This window comes from Pan troglodytes, chromosome X, assembly GCF_028858775.2.
Source record: "Pan troglodytes isolate AG18354 chromosome X, NHGRI_mPanTro3-v2.0_pri, whole genome shotgun sequence".
NCBI classification, from domain to species: domain Eukaryota; kingdom Metazoa; phylum Chordata; class Mammalia; order Primates; family Hominidae; genus Pan; species Pan troglodytes.
In genome coordinates this window covers 36738971-36763611 of record NC_072421.2, presented here as the reverse complement: position 1 = coordinate 36763611, position 24641 = coordinate 36738971, and the positions used below count along the sequence as shown (strand labels likewise).

Genomic DNA, 24641 nt, shown 5'->3' with positions numbered 1-24641 from the left:
TGTAAAAAAAAAAAAATCAAACCTTTTGGTAATGGAATAAAAAATTCTGTTTTTTAAGTGTTCTCTATAGTTAGGCAAAGAATCATTTAAATATTAATATTTGTCAGTAATAAATTATTGCAATCAAAATGCAAGAATAAACAAAAAGGTAGTGCTGGCCATGCAGATTCAGGCGTTTGACTTGAATGTAAGACATTCGAAATAATCTGTTTACAGAAAATACACTTCAAATTTTAATGACTAAGTTTTTATAAATAATAGAAGATCATTATGCATAAAAACGACTCTTACCAAGAATGGGCAATAGGCTCCCAACTGTGTTGCAAAAACAAGACCATCTGAAAGGTCTTTGTCAAAATTTACTATCCATCTCTCAGAAGGGATAACATCTGTTTCAAAAAAGAGGGAGAGTAAATACAACAATAGTTTTACTTTATTAAAAGATACCTATGGAAATTTGAGCAATAGTAAAAGAAAATTTTGCTTCTTCTTGGAAAACAAAAAGTATATTATATTGGAAATAAAAACAAATTTTAAGCCTCAGAAGATTAATACTATGAGAGTTACCTGTAAGGCTTTATAAACAATTGCAAGCTGTCTTCTTTATTTCTATATGAGCTGCTTTGAAAAATACACTACAGTGTCGTAATGGAATAGAAATTCAATGTTTCAAAATTATCCATTCTGTTGAGAACCTTGAGGTTCAAATGTTTAATCAATGATCATCAACATGGGTAAGGAGACTGAAAAGGCATGGAGTTACTTGTAACTTTAGAGTGCTAGTGCCAGTTTCTTTATTTCTTGCAGAAATTCATCCACATGGCAGGAAAGTATGTGAAAGGAATTCAAGATTTATGGCTTAAAGAAACCAAAATTGACCTATAAAAGGCAATACAGGATGGAGGAGTAGTAAAAGGAATTTTCAATTACAGACATGATTACTATGCTGAGTCTGGAACAAAAAGAGGAAGTATCTGAATTTTAAGTGAATATCTGAAATACTGACCTATATTGGGTGGAGGTTAATTTTAAACAGTGGAAATAATCCCTATGTTGAATGTGACATTTTCTTTTTCAATAAGTTTCCAAATAGCCTAGATTCTTCATGGTGTGAGACAATTTCTTGTCTGAAAACAAGGGGCAAATGGTGATCTTTATAAATTCCCTCAAATCTCTCTACTCCCATTTTCTGTGAAGAAGAAAAACCATGACATGATACACCCATGACATGTATATTAGCTTCAAAACCAGGATTGCTTTACACCTGGAATTGGAAGACTTAATTTTCTCTTGAATCACAGATGTCCTGGACACTTCACAGACAATGTCCAGTACTTTTTCATCTGAGAAGCTATGACATTGAACATTTCTATAGGGTTTCTACAGCATATTGTCACAAAATCAGTCTAGCAAACACAGATCACTAAGGATTTTCAACTAATGCATAGCAAACAACCTCTGTATTTTTCAAAGTATTATTTCCTGATCGAAACTTATAAGTAACATTTTTGATATAAGATTCAATGTAATCGAATTAATGATTTTAAATACACATTGCCAGTTGGCTGAATAATGATAACCTACATGTGCTTCTCTTTTTTGTCCAGCTTTGATGTATAATTGGCAAATAAAGAGTATATGTATATAGAACATAAATTGTGTTTTGATATAAGTATACCTTGTGTAGTGATTCCCAAAATCAAGCTAATTAACATATTCATCACTTCACATAGTCACTATTTTGTGTATATGTATGTGGTGAGAACCTAAGATGTACTCTCTTAGCTAAGTAAAATGTGCTTCTCTGAATGTATATTTGCCACCCATAGCTATCAATAAAAGCAAAATATTTCACTTTTGTAGTTAATATTTATTTTTCTCTGGACTGGAAGCAATGATAACTTTTGATCTGAAAAAGATAATTTACTAGCCTTTTACATTGATAGAGAATCAGTCAGTTAGCAGTGGACATAGACTGTATCCACCAGATAGCACATCCTTGTCTTGTACAGACGTTAGAGGAGGGACAGAAATTGTCTTGAAGGAGCTTAATATCTTGTTGCAGGAAAATCACATCCATAACAGGAAAACAATGAATTAAAAAAAAATCCTCCAAGCAGAAGTCAATGAATACATAACAATACAGCAACAACTAATTGTTATCCTGTTATTTCCCACTCCACCAATCACAACTCAGGACCACAGAATTCATTATGACACCCGCCCCACCTTATTTTGTCAACAGTGAAAAATCTCAATCTCATTATCTACAATATTTTTATGTGTTGGTTAAACTCTAGTATGTATATAAAGTGCTTTCAGAATTGCAAAGCCATACCCCTGTGAGAAACTAGAGTAAGGTGTGTATGTATAGATAGTTCTTTACACCTTTAGTCTTAGACTACACAGTCATATTTCTTTACAATTAAATAAGCTCATTTCTTTTTCATTACCATCAGTGAGGTTGTCCAACATTTGTAACCCAGTTATATTCATTTGCCACAGCCTGCATTTTGTCCTTAATTACTTACATATGTTGGTTGATTTTATAAAATTACTTACACTAGCATTCACTCTTTGTGGTACACACCTATAGGAACTTGAGGAATACATTTTCACGTACCTGCCATCACATTTCCATAAAGAAAAGTGTGATCACCCCCAAAATTCCAACGTGCTGCACCTTTGTAGTCAATCCCTATCCTCATCTGTTAGCACCTGGCAAACACTGATGTGTTTTTAATCTCAATAACTTCACCTTTACCAAAATGCCATAAAAGTTGAATCACACAATATCAATATGTAGTCTTGTGGGGTCTTGTTGTTTTGGCTTCTTTTACTGAGTGAAATTCATTTAAGATGCACCTATGCTGTGTGAATCAATAGTCGTTGTTGTTTTCATTGTTGAGTAGTACTGTATTTGATAGATGTCACAGAGATGAGGTATTCATTCACCAATTGAAGGGCATTTGGTTTGTCTTCAGTTTAGAGGCAATTATGAAAATCTGCTACAAATTATCTCATGTAGTGCTTATTGTGATCAGCAATTCTTTTTTTAAAAAAGTTTTATTTCCATAGGTTTTGGGGGGAACTGGTGGTACTTGATTACATGAGTAAGTTCTTTAGTGGTGATTTGTGAGATTTTGGTGCACCCAGCACCCAAGTAGTATTCACCGAACCCAGTTGGTAGCCTTTTATCCCTCACTCCCTTCTCACCCTTTCCCTGTGAGTCCCCAAAGTCCATTGTATCATTCTTACGCCTTTGCATCCTCAGAGCTTAGCTCCCACTTATGAGTGAGAACATACGATGCTTGGTAATTCTAATGTATTTTGGTGAAACAGCTGGAAAAGAGATTTCTGGATTATATAGTAATTGTATTGGGCAACTTATATATGTCTTTTTTCTATCTTTCTATCTTTTTTTGGTGATGTATCTTTTCAGAACTTTTGACTATTTTTCAAATTTGGTTGTTTATTTTCTTGTTGTTGAGTTTGGAGAGTTCTTTATGTATCCTGCATACAAGAAATTTGTGGAATATGTTATTCAAAAATACTTTCCCCCAGTCTGTAGCTTGTCTTTTCTTTCTCTTAATAGTGTCTTTCATAAAGCAGAAATTTTAATATGGTAAAGTCCAATACATATAGATATGTGTATACATGTATATATGTGTATATATATATGTATATAAAAGTTGTGTGGGTTTACATTTAGATCTATGATCTACTTTGAGATAATTTTAGTACAAGATGTGAGGTATAGGTCAATGCTCATTTTTTACATATGCACTTCCAATTATTCAAGTAATATTTGTTGAAAACACTAGCCTTACTTGATTTAATTGCTTTTGCACTTTTGTAAGCAAAAACACCCAGTTGATTATATTTGTGTAGATATATTCCTTGTCGCTCAATTCTTTTCTTTTGATCTACGCATCTATTCTTTTGTCAATACCACCCAGTCTTAATTATTGTAGTTTCAAAATTTCTTCCGCCTTTTCAAAATTGTTTTGGCTATTTTAATGGCAATGCCTTTATATATATATTTTAGAGTCAACTTACTGATATTGATCTATAAGAATATGTGATGGTATTTTCACTGGAATTGAATTGAATCTATAGATCAATTTGATAGCCTAACAACATTTAGTTTTCCAACGTCATGTGCATGCTATATTTCTCTATTTAGTTCTCACTGATTGCTTTCATCAGTGTTTTGTAGTTTATAGCATATATATCTCTAATTTATTTTGTTATACATACTTATACTAAGTACTTAATATTAGATACTTAAGTATTTCTTCTATGTTAAATGGTATATTTTTATTTTAAATTCCAATTGTTTACTGCCAATATATAGAAATATAATTTAATTTAATTGTATAGTGATCATATATCCTCTGACTTTGATAAATGCATATAGTATTTCTAGGAGCTTTTTATAGATTGTTTGGGATTTTCTACTTGACAGAAATGTTGAATTCCAGCCCCTTTCTCGGGGCAAGAGGTGGTTTGTTATTTTCTTTTTTTTCCTTTTTCTTTCTTTTTCTTTTTTTTTTGAAACTGCAATGAGTATTCACCAGAGCCCTTTGGGGGACAGTATCTGTTGTCCTTAAATTAACATAGATGAACACATCTGTTCTATAAGGTATTGCTATGGTTTGAATGTCCCCTCTAAATCTCATGTTCAAATTTCATTGCCATTTCAATGGTTAATACCAACCAATAGAAGTGGGACTTTTAGGAGGTAATTAGATCATGAGAGCTCTGGCTTCATGAATGGATTAATGGTGTTATCTCAGGAGTGTGTTAGTTACATTGGGAGTCTGGCCCTCTTTTTCTCTCTTTCTTGCATGCTCTTACTTTTTATCATCTTCTCTAGCTATGGGATGCCTACCATAATGTAATAATGCAGCAAGAAGGCCCTCATCAAATGCAACCTAATTATCTTGGACTTTCCAGCCTCCAGAGTCATGACCCAAATAAACTTCTATTGTTTATAAATTACCCAATCTGTAGTATTCTGTTACAGCAACACTAAATGGACTAAGACAGATATACAGAAGTCGGAGTGAATTGCCTGCCCCTACACTAGGTACTAAGGAGTACACATTCTCCAGACTCATTTTAGTCATTTCTGTGAGCAACATGTGAAGTTTGTGGAGTAAACACCTACAAGAACATGCAGAGTCTATAACTGCGGCCACTAGGAGTTTCATGATCTCTCACTAGTGTATACTTGGCCTCTACCAATACGCCAATCACCCTAACTCAACTATTCTTAATGGCGTCTAGCTCTATCTACAAGTAGACCATTGCTATCATCTCATTTCTTCCAGTAAAAACCAAGTCTCTCTTTGTTGCCCTGCAATCTCAGCTTTATGTTAAGGTTCAAGAAAAACAGAGAATTTGCTGCTTGTCTGACTTTCATTGTTGTTATAAGGGTGGGAGAAAACAGTTTCCAGTTCTCTATCTCCCTGAGTAGAAACCAGGGCACCTATTTTTGTTCAACCCATCACAACTTTGAATCTGCTTTGATATTCTTACTTGTTGAATACCAGTAGGCATGGGCTGTAGCTGTTCAAACAAGGCTCTCAGTAAGAATAGGATGACAATGATTCTTCCAAGGCGATGATGTGAAAAAGTAAAGACAAAACTTCAAAGCTCTTCTCTAATCTCTGATCGTATGCCTGTATCTTGTCTTTTATACTCAAGGCTGCTGCCAAGCCCTCATCACAGTTTATCACAGCTTTGATACATCAAGGATTTTCTCTACTTTTATGATAGTTCCTTTGATACAAGCTACTCTCTCTTCTATACTCCCTCTAAGGATTTGCTACCCAAAGTGAGCTAAGTGAATCAGCAGCACCTACATCAAATGGAAGCTTGTTGAAAATGCAGAATTTCTGGCCTCACCCAACACCTAGCAAAATATAAAAACATATTAGCAAAATCTCCAAGTATTCACATTATCTTCTGAGACGTGTTGGTCAATGGTTGTCTTTTTTTGGAGACAGAACCAGCAGTCTAATGTAGTTGTCATTTGTCAGAAACCAGAAAATTCAAGTGATGCTCCACACATTTTTAAAATTTTTAATTGGGAAGTTATGTTTTTATCCAGTTTTATATTACATCACTTCTGATATTCAGGTATATTTAAGTAGCAATAAAAATACTGGTCTTTATAGTATTATGAATTAGAGATGTGTTTGTTAAACACAAAATTTAATCAGAAATTTTAGAAAAAATTAGTCAATTTACTTATTCTGAATATAATAATTGTCACATGAATTTTATGTTAGATGACTATAACAGTACATTTTTATAAAAGTTATATTGAGATATAATTCACATAACACAAATTTCATGCAATTCAATTGTTCAATTCATTGTTGTTTAGTATAGTCATATAGCTGTGCAATCATTACTACTATCTGCTTTTAAAATATTTTTATCAACACATAAATAAACTTGATACTCATTAATTGTCACTTCTCGTTTCTCTCTTCCCTCATACCATGGACATAAATGAATGTACATTCCGTCACTATGGATTTGTCTATTATGGACATGTCATAGAAATAAAATTATAAAATATGTGCCCTTTTGTGTTCTGTTGTCTTTTATTTAGCATAATATTTTCAAGGTTCATTCATGTTGCAGCGTGTATAAGTATTTCATTTCTTTTTATTGCTGAATAACATTCCACTTTGGGAATATACCACATTTTCTTTATGGATATTTGTGTTTCTAATTTTTGGCTATTGTGAATAATGCTGCTATGAGCATTTATGTAAAAGTTTTTTGTAATCATATATTTTCAATTATCTTGAGTATAAACCAATGAGTGGAACTGTTGAATCATATTGCTAATCTATTTCTCAAGAGACTTCTTTTTTATAGCAGTTTTACATTCACAGCAAAATTGTGCAAAAAGTGCAGAGATTTCCCATATGCTCCCTGCCCCCATGCATGCATAACCTCTCTCATTAGTTAATCTAATTTTAACATTTTGAGAAACTACCAAACAGTTTTGCAAAGTGGTTGCACCATTTTACAATCCCTCTAGCAACACATGAGGTTTCCGATTTCTATGAATCCTTGCCAACACTTGTTATAGTCTTTATTTTTTAAATTCAAAAAATTTAATTTCTGTGGCTACATAGTAGATGCATATATTTATGGGGTACATGAGATGTTTTGATACAGGCATTCAATGTGAAATAAGCACATCTTGAAGAATAGGGCATCCATCTCCTCAAGCATTTATCCATTGAGTTGCAAACAATCTGATAACACCATTTTAACAAGTACAGTTGTTATTGACTATAATCACCCTGCTGTGCTATCAAATAGTAGGTCTCATTCTTTCTAACTATTCTTTTTTGTACCCATTAACTATCCCCACCTCCCCCAGCCTCTCACTACCCTTCCCAGTCCATGGTAACCATTCTTCTACTCTCTGTCCATGACTTTAGTTGTTCTGATATTTAGATTCCACAAATAAATGAGAACACGCAATGTTTGTTTATCTGTGCATGGCTTATTTCACTTAACATAATGATTTCCAGTTCCATTCATCTTGTTGTAAATGACAGGATATCGTTCTTTTTTATGGCTGAAGAGTACCCCATTGTGTGTATGTACCACATTTTTTTTTATCTGTTCAACTGCTGATGGACACTTAGGTTGCTTCCAAATCTTGGCTATGGTGAACAGTGCTGCAACAAACTGTTAAGTGCAAATATCTGTTCAATATACTGGTTTCCTGTCTTTTGAATATATACCCAGCAGTGGGATTCCTGGATTATACTGCAGCTCAATTTTTAGTTTTTTGAGGAACCTCCAAACTGTTCTCTATAGTGATTGTACTAATTTACATTCCCCCCAACAGTGTACAAGGACTCTCTTTTCTCCACATCCTCACCAGCATTTTTTATTGCCTGTCTTTTGGATATAAGCCTTTCTAACTGTGGTTAAATGATATCTCACTGTAGTTTTGATTTGCATTTCTCTGATGATCAATGATGTTGAGCACCTTTTCATGTGCCTATTTACCATTTGTATGTCTTCTTTTGAGAAATATCTATTCAAATTTTTTGCCCATTTTTTATCAGATTATTAAATTTTTTGTTCCTATGGAGTTGTTTGAGCTCCTTATATATTCTGGTCATTAATCCCTTATCAGATGAATATTTTGCAAATGTTTTCTCCCATTTCTGTGGGTTGTCTCTTTACTTTGTCGATTGTATCCATTACTGTGCAGAAGATTTTACATTTGACTTTTTAAAAATTTTAGTTACAGAAGTTGGTGCCAAATGCTAAATTACTGTGATTTTGCTGTGCATTTCCCAAATTACTAATTATGCTGAACATCTTTTAATGTGCTTGTGGGTCATTTACTTATTTTCCTTTTAGAAATGTCTATTCAAATATTTTGCACATTTTTAAATTGGGTTGTCTTTTTATCACTGACTTGTAAGTGTTTTTTATATATTCTTCATACAAGTCTCTTGCTAGATACATAATTTTGCTGTTACTGTGTCCATTGAAATATTCCTTTTTCCTCATTTTTATTTCATTAATATGATGTACTACTTGGACTGGCATTTATGTTAAAACAACTTTGTACTCCTAAGATAGATTTCATCTCCTGATTATATTTTATTCTTTTTCTGTATTGCTGGATTCCATTTGCTAGTAATTTCAGATTTCCATGTCTATCTTCATAAAATATAATAGGGCATTTTCGAATTTTGTTTTGAAACACTTCTGAAATGCAATGAGGTATATTCTTTAATGCAGACATAGATAATCTTGCTTGTAAAGGTAGTTGAGTTATGAAGATATGTGAACTCTAAATCATTATAAGATCAGTCACATATAATAGTTATGAGTCACATGAAATGTGATATAAAGTAATGCATATAATACTTGATATAACTTCTACATAAGTGAACAATAATCTGGAAATTAAGTAAAATATTTTCAGTATTAAGATAAAAATTGCTATGGAGAAAGACTGAATTAAAACAGAAGATGCTATAAGAAAAAAATTGAAAATAAAAAGAAAACAATTACAGAAGTTGCATATAATAGAATAGATACAATAATTTATGAATAATTTTGTGCTAGTATTATAAAAATTTAGATAAAGCTCATTAATTTCACAAAAATATGTTACAAAATCTCATTCAAGGAACAACAGAAAATAAGAATAATCCTATAATGATTAAACAATTAACTTGTTATTTAAAATCATCCTACAAAGAAAAAAATCTAGATGGTCTTATCAGTGAATACCATAAAATTCAAAAAACAAGAAATATCACTAACACAGAAACTCTTTCAATGTCTCCAAAAAAAGAATGTTCTCCAGGCAATTGTTTAAGGTTCGCATTAACTGTATTAAAAAAAATAAAATGGTAGAAAAAAATTACAGATTAATTATCTTTCAAGTAAGTTAAAGCAATCAACTAAAATAACAGTAAATATTCTTTCTGGTAAGTTAAATAAAAATAATTTAACTATCATGGAAAATTTGAGTTTGTGCCAGGATGCAAGGTTAATTCACATTTTTAAATAAATTTAATTTGACAAATTAATATATATATATTCAATATTATTCATCATAAAATTCCTAGAAAAACTAAGGAGAGGAGATAACTTTCAGGATGTAATGAAAATAATCTGCAAAATAATCATATAGTAAATACCATAGTTAATAATTAAATGTTAAATATGCTCTGTTTAAGATTATACAAAAATATCAGGTATAATACAAGAGCATTTATGTTAATAGAATATTCTAAAAAGCATCTTCATATCTGAGTTTCAAGCAGTATTGTAGAATTTAAATGAGCACCAAAAATATCTTATATGCCAAATTTACAAAGAAATGTATATTTTAGAATAGGTTTTAAATCCTTCAAAACCTCACTCATTTTGAGAATATTAAAAAGTGCAGAACAACGCAAAGCAATTCACTTACAGTGTAGGAGTTATCAGGCTGATCTCAGTTTTTCACAGCTACTTTATAGGCATAACATAGTGAGGGCACTGTGCACAGTGTTCAGAGAAAAATAATAACCCCCAAATTTTATAGTTAGTAAGATACTATTCACATATAAATCACACTAAGATAGTTACAAAGAGAACTAAGAGAATAGAGATTCTTGAAGTGGTTAGAAAAATAAAATTATTATGCCCTCTCTCACCACTCCTATTCAACATAGTATTGGAAGTTCTGGCCAGGGAAATCAGACAAGAGAAAGAAATAAAGGGTACTCAAATAGGAAGAGAGGAAGGCAAATTGTCTCTGTTTGCAGATGACGTGATTCTACATTTAGAAAACCCCATCGTCTCAGCCCAAAATATCCTTAAGCTGATAAGCAAATTCAGCAAAGTCTCAGGATACAAAATCACTGTGCAAAAATCACAAGCATTCCTATACACCAATAATAGACAAACAAAGAACCAAATCATGAGTGAACTGCCATTCACAATTGCTACTAAGAGAATAAAATACCTAGGAATCCAACTTACAAGGGATGTGAAGGACCTCTTCAAGGAGAACTACAAACCACTGCTCAATGAAATAAGAGAGGACACAAACAAATGGAAAAACATTCCATGCTTATGGATAGGAAGAATCAGTATCATGAAAACGGCCATACTGCCCAAAGTAATTTACAGATTCGATGCCACCCCATCAAGCTACCACTGACTTTCTTCACAGAATTGGAAACAACTACTTTAAACTTCATATGGAACCAAAAAAGAGACCGCATAGCCAAGGCAATCCTGGGCAAGAAGAACAAAGCTAGAGGCATCACGTTACCTGACTTCAAACTATACTACAAGGCTGCAGTAACCAAAACAGCATGGTACTGGTACCAAAACAGATATATAGACCCATGGAACAGAACAGAGGCTTCAGAAACAATACCACACATCTACAACCATCTGATCTTCAACAAACCTGACACAAACAAGCAATGGGGAAAAGATTCCCTATTTAATAAATGTTGTTGGGAAAACTGGCTAGCCATATGCAGAAAACTGAAACTGGACCCCTTCCTTATACCTTATACAAAAATTAACTGAAGTTGGATTAAAGACTTAAACCTAAAACCTAAAACCATAAAAACCCTCAAAGAAAACCTGGGCAATACCATTCAGGACATAGGCATGGGCAAAGACTTCATGTCTAAAACACCAAAAGCAATAGCAACAAAAACCAAAATTGACAAATGGTATCTAATTAAACTAAAAAACTTCTGCACAGCAAAAGAAACTATCATCAGAGTGAACAGGCAACCAACAGAATGGGAGAAAATATTTGCAATCTATCCATCTGACAAAGGTCTAAAATCCAGAATCTACAAAGAACTTAAACAAATTTACAAGAAAAAACAACCCCATCAGAAAGTGGGCAAAGGATATGAACAGACACTTCTCAAAAGAAGACATTTATGCAGCCAACAGTCATATGAAAAAATGCTCATCATCACTGGTCATTAGAGAAATGCAAGTCAAAACCACAATGAGATACCATCTCATGCCAGTTAGAATGGCGATCATTAAAAAGTCAGGAAAAAACAGATGCTGGAGAGGATGTGGAGAAATAAGAACACTTACACACTGTTGGTGGGAGTGTAAATTAGTTCAACCATTGTGGAAGACAGTGTGGTGATTCCTCAAGGATCTAGAACTAGAAATACCATTTGACCCAGCATTCCCATTACTGGGTATATACCCAAAGGATTATAAATCATTCTACTATAAAGACACATGCACATGTATGTTTATTGCAGCACTATTCACAATAGCAAAGACTTGGAACCAACCCAAATGTCCATCAATAATAGACTGGATAAAGAAAATGTGGCACATATACATATGTGGAATACTATGCAGCCATAAAAAGGATGAGTTCATGTCCTTTGCAGGGACATGGATGGAACTGGAAACCATCATTCTCAGCAAACTATCACGTGAACAGAAAACCAAACACTGCATGTTCTCACACATAAGTGGGACTTGAACAGTGAGAACACATTGACATAGGGAGGGAAACATCACACACCGGGGCCTGTCAGGGGGTGGGAGCCTAGGGGAGGGATAACATATAGGAGAAATACCTAATGTTAGGTATTGGGTGATGGGTAGATGGGTGCAGCAAACCACCATGGCACGTGTATACCTATGTAACAAAACTGCACGTTCTGCACATGTACCCCAGTACTTAAAGTATAATAAAATAATAATAATAATAATAATTTTGAAGGGAAAAATGAAACAAAAGCAAAAAAAAAGAAAAAGAAAATTATTATGGTATTTATCCATCTAATAGTGAAATGCAGTAAAAATGGAAGTTCCAGGTAACATTACGCATGGTTGAATAGTAGTAACAGAATATAAGTGTTACACATATTTATAACGCAGGCATAATAAATGTAGCAAAAATGATGACACTGAGGGAGGAAGGTGAGAGGAAATGAGAGTACTATTTAGACAATACATTAAAAGGTAAGATTTCTTCAAAAATGAATTATCTACACAATAACTCTGAACATTATGGAATATGATAGTTGCTTGTCTCTCATAGTTCTTAACTTTCTATTTACAATGATATCACAAACACTGTTGTTTCTCTGACCATTACAAAGGGTGACAGTTAGTCCTGATAATGGGATTAAGGACAGAAGACAGCTAAATTGGAAATCACTGGAGTCAGGCATGGAAACATTGATAAAACAGTTGGCGAATAAACATATATTTACTTACGTATTTTTCTATATTAAAAAATGCTAAATTATATGTGGATGTGTATATGTATATTTATGTAATATTTATAATTCTTTTGATTTTTTGTAGTTCAATAAGCAACCAAGAATTCCAATTATAAATATAATAAAAATTTTATTTAATCAGCTTGTGAATGTATTGTGAGTGATAAACATTTCCACCTGCTACTCAAGAGACTAGACTAATTTCCAGGGCCGATGCAGCTGACTTGCTTCTTTTTACTAGAATTTATCTGACATGATAGAAGGGATTTGGGCTCTTTTGTTCACTACTACATCTCTAATCCCTAGAACAGTGCTAAACATATAAATTGGTGATTAATAGATATTTGTTAACCAAATAATAGTTTTAGTGGCTTCTGTCCTTGTGAGGATTATTTTAAATAAATTATCATACAACAATCAGATAATGATTCACTTATTTTTCCTTCAAGTTATTTACAATCTTGGCATTTATTTATTCATTTTCGGTATATGGTATGTAATACAGAGATAATTTTACCTGTATTCCAAAGTATCAGCCAATTGATCTAGCTCTATTTAATGACTGAAGTAATATTTATTATGGATTTTGAAATGTCACTCTCATTATACTAAATTCTATTATATACATTCATTGTTCTGAGTTCCCTATTGTGTTCAATTCAATTGTGAATATTCCTAAAATTTTAAAATATATATTTTTTATGAATCGAGGGTGGAACAAGATAGCAGAATAAATGGCTCTACTGATCATCCCCCAGCAAAGACACAAATTTAACAACTATCTACACAAAAGAAACATCTTCATAAGAAGCAAAAATGAGGTGAACACTCACAGAACCTGGCTTTAAATTCATATCACTAAAAGAGGCAATAAAGAGGTAGGAAAAACAGTCTTAAATTGTGGACACCATCCCTCCCCTAAGCCTTGGCAGTTGCAGTGTGGGGCAGAGAGCATTTCTGTGCACTGGGGAGAGGGATATTGCAGCAATTGTGAAGCACTGAACTCAGTGCTGCCCTGTTATAATAGAAAACAAAACTGGACTGAACTCAGTTGATGACCAGCCACAGAGGGAACATATAAACCAAGCATAGCCAGAAGGGAATCACCAATCACAGTGGTCAAAACTTGAGCTTGCACAAGGCTCACCATCACAGACTAAAGTCCTCTTGGACCCTAGGTGAACTTGAAAGGCAATATAGGCCACAAGGACGGCAACTCCCAGGCAAGTCCTAGTGCTGAACTGTACTCAGAGCCAGAAGACTTGGGGGCTGCAACCTATCGAGACACCACTGTAGGCATCACCTCTTCCCTACCCCCATGCTGCACAGCTTTTGTGGCTCCAAAGGAGATTCTTTCCCTCCACCTGAGAAGAGAGGGAAGAGTTGGGAGAACCCTGTCTTGCATCTTCAATACCAGTTCAGGCACAGCAGGATAAGGAACTTTTCAGAGTTGTGAGGTCCTCTTTCTAGAACTCAGCTCCTGGACACTACTTCTAGACACATCCAGAGCCAGAAGGGAACCCACTGCCATGAAAGGAAGGTCCTAGACTTAGCAGGATTCATCAACCACTAACCAAAGAGGCCTTGGGCCCTGAATAACCAGCAGTGATACCCAGGTACAATGTTGAGGAACTTGGATGAGACTCTGAGACTTGCTGGATTCAGGTGAGACTCAGCACATCCCCAGGTGTGGTGGCTATGGGGTAAGACTACTTTCACCTAAGAAAAGCAGAGGAAACAAAGAGAACTTTGTCTTGCACCTTAGACAGTAGCATGACCACAGTGGATAGAGCACCAAGTGGGCTCCTGGAGTCCCCGATTCCAGAACTTGACTTTTGGATGGCATTTCTCAACCTGCTCTGGGACAAAAGGGCACCCACAGTTCTGAAGGGGAAGTCCCAGTCCATGCAGAAGTTACTACAAGCTTACTGAAGAGCCCTTGGGCTCAGTGGTCTGGCAGTACTCACTGTGAGCCTGTGGTGGTTGTGGCCACAGGGTAAGGCTCCTCTGCCTTCGGAGAGGGGAGGGAAGAGTGGGAAGGACAGTGTCTCATAGTTTTAGTGCCAGCTTAGCTGCAATACAATAGGACACCAGGTAGACTATAAAGGTTTTTGACTTTAGTCCCTGGCTGTTGAACAGCACCCCTGGACACACTTGGGACCTGGGGGAACTCACCACCCTGAAAAGAAGGGAATAAGCCTAGATGGCTTTGCCACCTGATGATTGTAGAGACCCAGGACCTTGAGCAAACATAAGCAGTAGCTAGGGAGTGGTTACAGCAGGCCTTGGGTAAGACCCAGTGCTGTGCTCACCACAGTCCTAAGACTGGTAACTACAGAGGTGTCTGTGTCACTACACCCTTAGCTTCAGGTATCTCAGAAAAGAGAACAAGACTTCATTTGCATGGGAGAAAGTAAAGAAAGAGAACAAGAGTCTCTGCCTGATAATCCAGAAAATTCCTCTGGATTTTGTCCAAGACCATCAAGGCAATACCTCTATGAGTCTGCAAGAACCATAATATTGCTGGGCTTGGGTGCCCCCTAAAGCAGATACAGCTTAGAACATGACATTGAAGTCCTTTTGAGTATCAGGAAAGCTAATCCAAGAAGTATGGGTACAAACAAGCCCAGACTGAGAATAGTACAATAAATGTTAAGAGTTCTTCAACTCCCAGTCACCGAAGAACATATACAAGCATCAACACTATTCAGAAAAACATGACTTCACCAAATGAACTAAATGAATCACCAAGTACAAATCACAGAGAAACACAGATAGGTGACCATTTAGACAGAGAATTCAAAATAGATGCTTTGAGAAAACTCAAAGAAATTCAAGATAATATGGAGAAGGAATTCAGAATTATATCAGGTAAGTTTAACAAATATTAAAATAATTAAAAAGAATCAAGCAGAATTCTGGAGCTGAAACATACAGTTGGCATACTAAAAAATACATCAAAGTCCTTTAATAGCAGAATTGATCAGCAAAAGAAAGAATTACTGAGCTTGAAGGTAGCCTATTTGAATATAAACAGTCAGCAGAGACAAAAGAAAAATGAAAAAAAAAGTAGCATGTCTACAAAACGTAGAGAATAACCTCAAAAGGGCAAATCTAAGAGTTGCTGACATTAGAGAGGAGGTAGAGAAAGAGATACGGGTATAAAGATTATGCAAAGGGATAATAACAGAGAACTTCCCAAACCTAGAGATAGATATCAATATCCAAGTACAAGAAGGCTATAGAACAGCAAACAAATTTAACCCAAAGAAGACTACCCCCAGCAATTTAAAAATCAAACTTCGAAAGATCAAGGATATAGACAGAATCCTAAAAGCAGTAAGAGAAAAGAAACAAATAACATACAATTGTGCTCCAATAAATCAGGCAGTGGACTTTTCAGCAGAAACCTTATAGGCCAGGACAGAGTGGCATGACATATTTAAAGTAATAAAGGGAAAAAGGAAGAAAAACAAAAAAAAAACCTTTTGCTCTAGAATAGTATATTCAGCAAAAATGTCCATCAAACATGTAGGAGTAATAGAGTTTATCAGACAAACAAAACTTTAGGGATTTCATTAACACCATACATGTTCTACAAGAAATGCTAAAAGGAGTAACTCAATCAGAAAGAAGAGGATGTTAATGAGCAATAAAAAAATCATCTGATGGTACTAAACAAATTAGTAATAATAAGTATACAGAAAAATGCAGAGTATAATAACATTGTAAGTGGTGTGTAAACTCCACTTTCAATGTATCAAGACTGAATGATGAGCCAATTAAAACTAATAACTACAAAAACATTACAAGACATAGACAGTACTATACAATATAAAAAGAAACAATAAAAAGTTCAGAAGATGGGGAGGGATGAAGTTAAGACATAGAGTTCTTAAGGGCTTTCTTTTGGCTTGTTTGTTTGTTTAGGCAACCAGTGTTAAGTTGTTATCAAGTTAAATAATGGGTTATAAGACAATATTTGCAAGCCTAATGGTAACTTCAAACCAAAAAACATGCAATGGATACACAAAAAATATAAAGCAAAACACTAAATCATATAATCAGAGAAAATCACCCTTGCTAAAAGAAGACCAAAAGGAAAGAAAGAAGAAAGAGAAGACCAAAAAACAACCAGAAAACAAGCAACAAAATGGCAGGAGTAAGTACTTACTTATCAATAATAATATTGAATGTAAATGAATTAAACTCTCCAATCAATACATACAGTGTGGCTGAAAAGATAATAAAAAACAATACTCAATTATTTGATGATGAAAAAAACACACTTCACCTATAAAGGTACACATAGACTAAAATTATAAAGGGGTGGAAAAAATATTCCATGCCAATGGAAACCAAAAATGAGCAAGAGTCCCTATACTTACATCAGACAAAATAGATTTCAAGACAAAAACTATCAGAAGACAAAAAAGGTCACTATATAATGATAAATTGGTCAATTCAGCAAGAGGCAAAAAAATTTTAAGTATATATGCACCAAACACTAGAGCACCCAGATATGTAAAGCCAATGTTATTAGAGCTTAAGAGAGAGATATAACCCAATATAATAACAGCTGGAGACTTCAACACCCCACTTTCAAGCTTTGACAGCTCTTCCAGACAGAAAATCAACAAAGAAACATCAGACTTCATCTGCACTATAGACAAAATGGACCTAATAGACAGTTACAGAACATTTACTCTGAAGGCTACAGAATACACATTGTTTTCCTCAGCACATGGATCATTCTCAAAAGCAGATTATATGTTAGGGCACAAAAAGCCTTCAAACTTTAAAAAAAAAATGAATCATATCAAGCATCTTCCCTGAACACAATGGAATAAAATGAGAAAGGAATAATGAGATAAATTTTGGAAACTATACAAATACATAGAAATTAAACAATATGTTTTCAGTGACCAGTGGATTAATGGAGAAATTACAAAGGAAATTGAAAAATTTCTTGAAATAAATTATAATGGAAACAACATACCAAACCTAGGGGATACATCAAAAATAGTAGTAACGGAGAATTTCATAGCTGCAAGTGCCTGCCTTAAAAACAGGAAAACTTAAAATAAACAACCTAATGATGCATACTAAAAAACTAGAAAAGCAAGAGCAAAACAAACCTAAAATTAGTAGAAAAAGAGAAATAATCAAGATCATAGCAGAAATAAATTCATTCAAAATGAAGAAAATAAAACAAAAGATCAACAAAATAAAAAGCCGATGTGGGCCGGGAGTGGTGGCTCATGCCTGTAATCCCAGCACTTTGGGAGGCCAAGGTGGATGGATCATGAGGTCAGGAGATTGAGACCACCCTGGCTAACATGATGAAACCCCGTCTCTACTAAAAATACAAAAAAAAAAAAAAATTACCTGGGTGTGGTGGCAGGCACCTGTAGTCCCAGATACTCGGGAGGCTAAGGCAGGAGAATGGTATGAACCTGAACCTGGGAGGCGGAGCTTGCAGTGAGCCAAGATCATGCCACTGCACTCCAGCCTGGGCAACAGAGCGAGATTCCATATAAAAAAAAAAAAAAGCTGATGTGTTGAAAAGGTAAACAAAATTGACAAACCTTTAGACAGACCATCTAAGAAAAAAAGAGAGAAGAAAGAAAGAAGAGATGAAAAAGTAGACATTACAACCGATACCACAACAACTCAAAAGATCATTAGAAGACACTATGAGCAACTATATGCCAATAAATTGGAAAATCTAGAAGGAATGGACAAATTCCTAGACACATATAACCTACCAACTTTAAACCGTGAAGATATCCAAAACTTAAATAGACCAATAACAAGTAACATGAATGAAGCCATAATAAAAAGTCTCCCAGTATTGAAAAGCCCGGAACCTGATGGATTCACTGTTGCATTCTACCAAACACTTAAAGAACTAATATCCATCCTATTTAAATTATTCTGAAAAACTGAGGAGGATGGAATAATTCCAAACTCATCCTACAAGGCCAATATTACCCTGATATCAAAACCAGAGAAAGACACATCAAGAAAAGGAAACTACAGGCCAATAAATCTCATGAATATTGATGCAAAAATCTTCAACAAAATGCTAGCAAACTGAATTCAAGAATACATTAAAAACAGCATTAATCATGACCAAGGAGGATTTATCCCTGGGATGTAAGGATGGTTCAACATAGGCAAATCAACAAATGTGATACACCATATCAACAGAATAAAGAATTAAAAAAATACCATTTCAATTGATGCTGAAAAAGCATTTGATAAAATTCAACATCCCTTATAAAAACCCTCAAAAAGCTGAGTATAGAAGGGACATAACATAATAACAGCTACATATGACAGACCCGAAGCTAGTATCATACCAAATGGGGAATAACTGAAAGCCTTTCCTCTGATGTATGGAACACAACAAGGATACTCACTTTTAGCACTGTCATTCAACAAAGTACTGTAAATCCTAGCTAGGGTAATCAGACAAGAAAATAAAGTAATAAGCATCCAAATTGGTAAAGAAAAAGTCAAATTATCCTTGTTTGAAGATGATATGATCTTACATTTGGAGAAACCTAAAGATTCCTCAAAAAAACTATTAGAATGAAAAACAAATTCAGTAAACTTGCAGACTACAAAATCAACATGTACAAATCAGTAGCATTTCTACATGCCAATAGCAAACAATCTGAAGGAGAAATAAAAACAGTAATATCATTTACAATAGCCACAAATAAAATTAAATACCTAGGAATTTCCTTAACTAAAGATGTAAAATGTTTCTAGCATGGGCGCGGTGGCTCACGCCTGTAATCCCAGCACTTTGGGAGGCCAAGGCAGGTGGATCACAAGGTCAGGAGATCGAGACCATCCTGGCTAACACGGTGAAACCCCATCTCTACTAAAAATACAAAAAAATTAGCCGGGCATGGTGGCGGGTGCCTGCAGTCCCAGCTACTGAGGAGGGAGGCTGAGGCAGGAGAATGGTGTAAACCCGGGAGGCAGAGCTTGCAGTGAACCAAGATCGCCCCACGGCACTCCAGCCTGGGTGACAGAGCAAGACTCCATCTCAAAAAAATAAATTAATTAATTAATTAAAAGATGTAAAATGTCTCTATAATGAAAATGATAAAGCATTTTTGAAAGAAATTGAAGATGACATAAAAAAATGGAAAGATATTCCATGTTCATGGGTTGGGGAAATAAATATCTTTTAAATGTCCATACTACCCAAAGCAAACTACAGATTCCATGCAACCCCTATGAAAATACCAAGGGCATTCTCCAAATAAAAAGAAAAAACAATTCTAAAATTTCTAAAATTTCTAAAAGACCCAGAATAGCCAAAGTTATACTAAACAAAATGAACAAAACTGGAAGAATCACATTATCTGACTTCAAATTATACTACAGAGCTATAGTAACCAAAATGGCATGGTATTGGCATAAAAACTGACACATAGTCCAAGGGAACAGAATAGAGAACCCAGAAACAAATCCACACATCTACAGTGAGCTCATTTTTGAGAAAGGTGTTAAGAAGATACACTGGGGAAAAGAGAGTCTCTTCAATAAATGGTTCTGAAAAAAGTGGATATCTATATGCAGAAGAATGAAACTTGGACCAATCTCTTTTCGTATATAAATATCAAATCAAAATGGATTAAAGACTTAAATCTAAGACCTCAAACTATTAAATTACTACAAAAAAACTTAAGGAAAACTGTAGAATGCTGATCTGTGTCAAAATTTCTTTATTAATACCCCACAATCACAGGCAACCGAAGCATAATGGACAAATAGAATCATATTAAGTAAAAAAGCTTCTGCACAGCAAAGAAAATAATTCACAAAGTGAAGAGACAACCCACAGGATGAGAGAAAATGTTCGAAAAATACCCATCTGTTAAGGGATTAATAACCAGAATATATAAGAAGCTCAAACAACTCTATAAGAAAAATGGAATAATCCAATCAAAAAATGGGCAAAAGGTTTGAATAGGCATTTCTCAAAAGAAAGCATACAAATGGCAAACAGAAAATGTGTTCAATATCATTGATCATCAGAGAAATGCAAATCAAAACTATGAGACATCATCTCACCCCAGTTAAAATGGCTTTTATCCAAAAGTCAGACTCTAACAAATGTTGGCGAGGATGTGGAGTAAAGGGAATCCACCTACACTGCTGGTGGGAACGTAAATTAGTACAATCACTATGGAGAACAGTTTGGAAGTTCATTAAAACCCTAAATATTGAGCTACCATATGATCCAGCAATCCCACTGCTGGATATATACCCAAAAGAAAGAAAACCAATATATCAAAGAGATATCCGCACTCCCAGGTGTGTTTTAGCTCTGTTCGCAACAGCCAAGATTTGGAAGCAAATTAAGTGCTCATCAAGAGATGAATGAATAAAGAAAATGTGATACATATACACAATGGAGAACCATTCAGTCATAAAAAGAACAAAGTCTTGTGATTTACTAAAACATAGATGGAACTGGAGGTCACTATGTTAAGTGAAATAAGCCAGGCACAGAAAGACAGACTTTGCATGATCTCAGTTATTTGTGGGAGTTGCAATCTGAAACAATTGAACTCATGGAACTATAGAGTATAAGGATAGTTACCAGAGGCTAGGGAGGGTAGTGGAGGAGTGGGAGGGAAGTGGGGAGTGTTAATGGGTACAAAAATAGTTAGAAAAAATTAATAAGACCTAGTATTTACTAGCACAACAGGGTGACTATAGTCAAAAATAATTTAGTTGTACATTTAGAAATAACTCTAAGAATATAATTGGATTGTTTGTGACACAATGGATAAATGCTTGAGGTGATGGATACCCCATTATGTAATTCACACATATTGCATGCCTGTATCAAAATATCTTATGTAACCCATAAATATATACACCTACTGTGCACTCACAAAAACTAAAAATAAGAAAAAGGCTAATTTAATGCTATTCCACACTGCTTTAAAATGTCCACTAAACAAAAAATTCTGAACTAGCTAATCAGTTTATTCTCTGACTAATTCTTGGTATGCCCAACTGGCATCTCAACAAAACACCTAAGCTCGTTAACTATTATATATTTAAATGTATTGTAAGGAAATGTATATTGAAATTCGAACCACACCCAGCAATAAAAAGAATGAAATCATGTCCTTTGCAGGAACGTGGATGGAGCTGGAGGCCATTATGCTAAGTGAACTAACTTAGAAACAGAAAACCAAATACCACGTGTTCTCACTTGTAGTGGGAGCTAAACAATGGGTGCACATGGATATAAAGATAGAGATAACAGACACTGGAGACTCAAAAAGGGTTGAGAGTGGGAGGAGGTCAAGGATTGAAAAATTACCTATTGGATACAATGTTCACTATTTGGGTAATAAGCACACCAGAAGCCCAATCCCCACTGGTATGCAATATATTCATGTCACAAAAATGCACAAGTCCCCTCTGAATCTAAAGTAAAATTAAATTTAACTCAAAAAAGAAACTGCAACGGTTACAGTGTGAAAAAATGTCTAACATACTACTTGGTCTATTTCAAAACAAATAACTTGATAGGAGAGAGAAAGAGATGGGTTGATTTATTCAAACTATAAAGAAAAGTTGAGAGTTCAGAGTTATTTACTCTTTATCTCCAGATGAAAAACTACAGATTTATGTCCTATTAGATGCAGTTATTCTTCTGAAATATCTGTGATGAATCAATTTTTGTGAGGAGAGATGTATTTTCAGTGCACAGGGATGCTATGGAAATGGCTCTAGTAAAGGTAATAAACATTCCAATTTTATATCTGTTAGCTATTTTCATATATAAATCCACAGTTTAAATATCAGCTTTTAAAAAAACCTAATTTTGTCCATAACTGTATCCTGTTCCTCCCTCCATACATAGGAAACTTCAAAATAAATAAATGATGAAGTTCATAATGGTCATGCCACCCTCCAGTTTCACCTGTCTGAATCTCTGGAAGGTCCCAGTGCTTGATTAGCATAGTACATATTATGTCAAATTTTAATACAATAACTTCTCATCACAGACACTATGGTGGTGTAGTACCTTGCCAAACAATATTGACTTGTTTGATTTTTATTATCCTCATAAATATTTTTAACATTAGAAATAAAAACTCTCTACAGATGTTTATTTGACAATAATGTTCCAAGTGTTGTGATAAATAATATGAGTAAAGAGCTTACCATAGAACCACTTAGTAAATATTCAATATTTTTGTGATTATGATTTTTTATTTTTGCTAATAATAAACTAGAAAAACCTCTGCAATAAAGGACTTAAATTCTTATGGGAGAGAGAAACAAGTAGAAACAAATGTGAAAACCATATGACAAACACTTTAATAAGCTTACATAAAGTATGCTACAAGACAAGGAAGATGTATTCCATCTAGTCTTGGGGAGATTGTGGGAAGGTTTCCTAGAAGAGCTGATGTCTATAATGAGACTTGAATTGTGAGGATAAAGAGACACTGAAAAGAGATTCCAGACAAAGCAAAAAGTACTATAAAATTTAAATGCAGAAAGAAGCAGACAGAGTCACCAGTAGCGGCCTCCTTGCACTCCAAAGCCAACTTGCCTCCACCACTGGAGTGAACACCTGCATGAAGGCAGGAATCCCAGCACCCACTAGCACCCTAATGCAGCTGATATGCATGCACCCCATCGTGCTGCTGCTGGCACGTATAAATTAGGAAGGATCCTGTTGCCACTGCAGTATGAAAGGCTTCAGCCGACACTACTCACCAGAGTGTAGTGACCAGCAGTCTGGGAGCACCTAACCCTCCACCCCCACCCAGTGCAGTCCATTCCTAAACTCGAGGAGCCAGAGAACAAAGTCAGGGCCTGGCACATATTCCCCAGAGTTAGAGCACGCAGTCTAGGAGTAGAGAGCTGAGTGCTGGCCTTCTAAAATCTTCCAGAAATGAAGCCAATCAGCTGAATCCACCTTATACCACAATCAAACTCTCAAGGTCATAAAATAAGATAAAAGAAAAAAGAAAAAACACCCAAAGGTGAGCCACTCTAAAGGCTGAAGAAACATCAGCCCACAAAAATTTGAAAGAACCAGTTCAAGAACTCTGACAACTCAAAAAGCCAGAGTGCCTTCTTTCCCCAAACTACTGCATCACTTCTCAAGGATTATGAACCAGGCTGAGTTGGCTGAAATGACAGAAATAGAATTCAGAGATGGATAGGAATAAGGATCATGGAGATGCAGGAGTATGTTGAAACACAATCCAAGGAAACTAGGACTCATAATAAAATAATACAGGAGCTGACTGACAAAATAGCCAGTATAGAAAAGAATGTAATCGAGGTCATAGAGCTTAAAAACACACTACAAAAATTTCATAATGCAGTCACAAGTATTAATAGCAGAATAGACAATGCTGTAAAGAAAATCTCAGAGTCTGAAGACTGGCTTTCTGAACTAAGACAGTCAGACTCGGGAGGCCAAGGCGGGCAGATCACGAGGTCAGGAGATCGAGACCATCCTGGCTAATGCGGTGAAACTCCATCTCTACTAAAAATACAAAAAAATTAGCTGGGCGTGGTGGTGGGTGCCTGTAGTCCCAGCTACTCAGGAGTCTGAGGCAGGAGAATGGTGTGACCCCAGGAGGCGGAGCTTGCAGTGAGCCGAGATCGTGCCACTGCATTCCAGCCTGGGCGACAGAGCGAGACTCCAAAAAAAAAAAAGACAGACAAGAATAGAGAAAAACATATTTAAAGGAAGGAACAAAACATTCAAGAAATATGGGATTATATAAAAAGACCAAATCTATGATTCACTGGTGTCCCTGAAAGAGACAGGGAGAA

General features: G+C 35.0%; 1 protein-coding gene across 1 annotated transcript in view; it reads right to left on the bottom strand.

Moving 5' to 3' along the window:
• Positions 1–24641, bottom strand: part of CFAP47 (cilia and flagella associated protein 47) — a 463486-nt gene that overhangs the window by 245548 nt on the left and 193297 nt on the right. The window contains exon 34 of the mRNA XM_054677051.2: positions 292–389. Coding sequence (XP_054533026.1) covers positions 292–389 — 98 coding nt within the window. The remainder of the gene's footprint in view (positions 1–291; positions 390–24641) is intronic.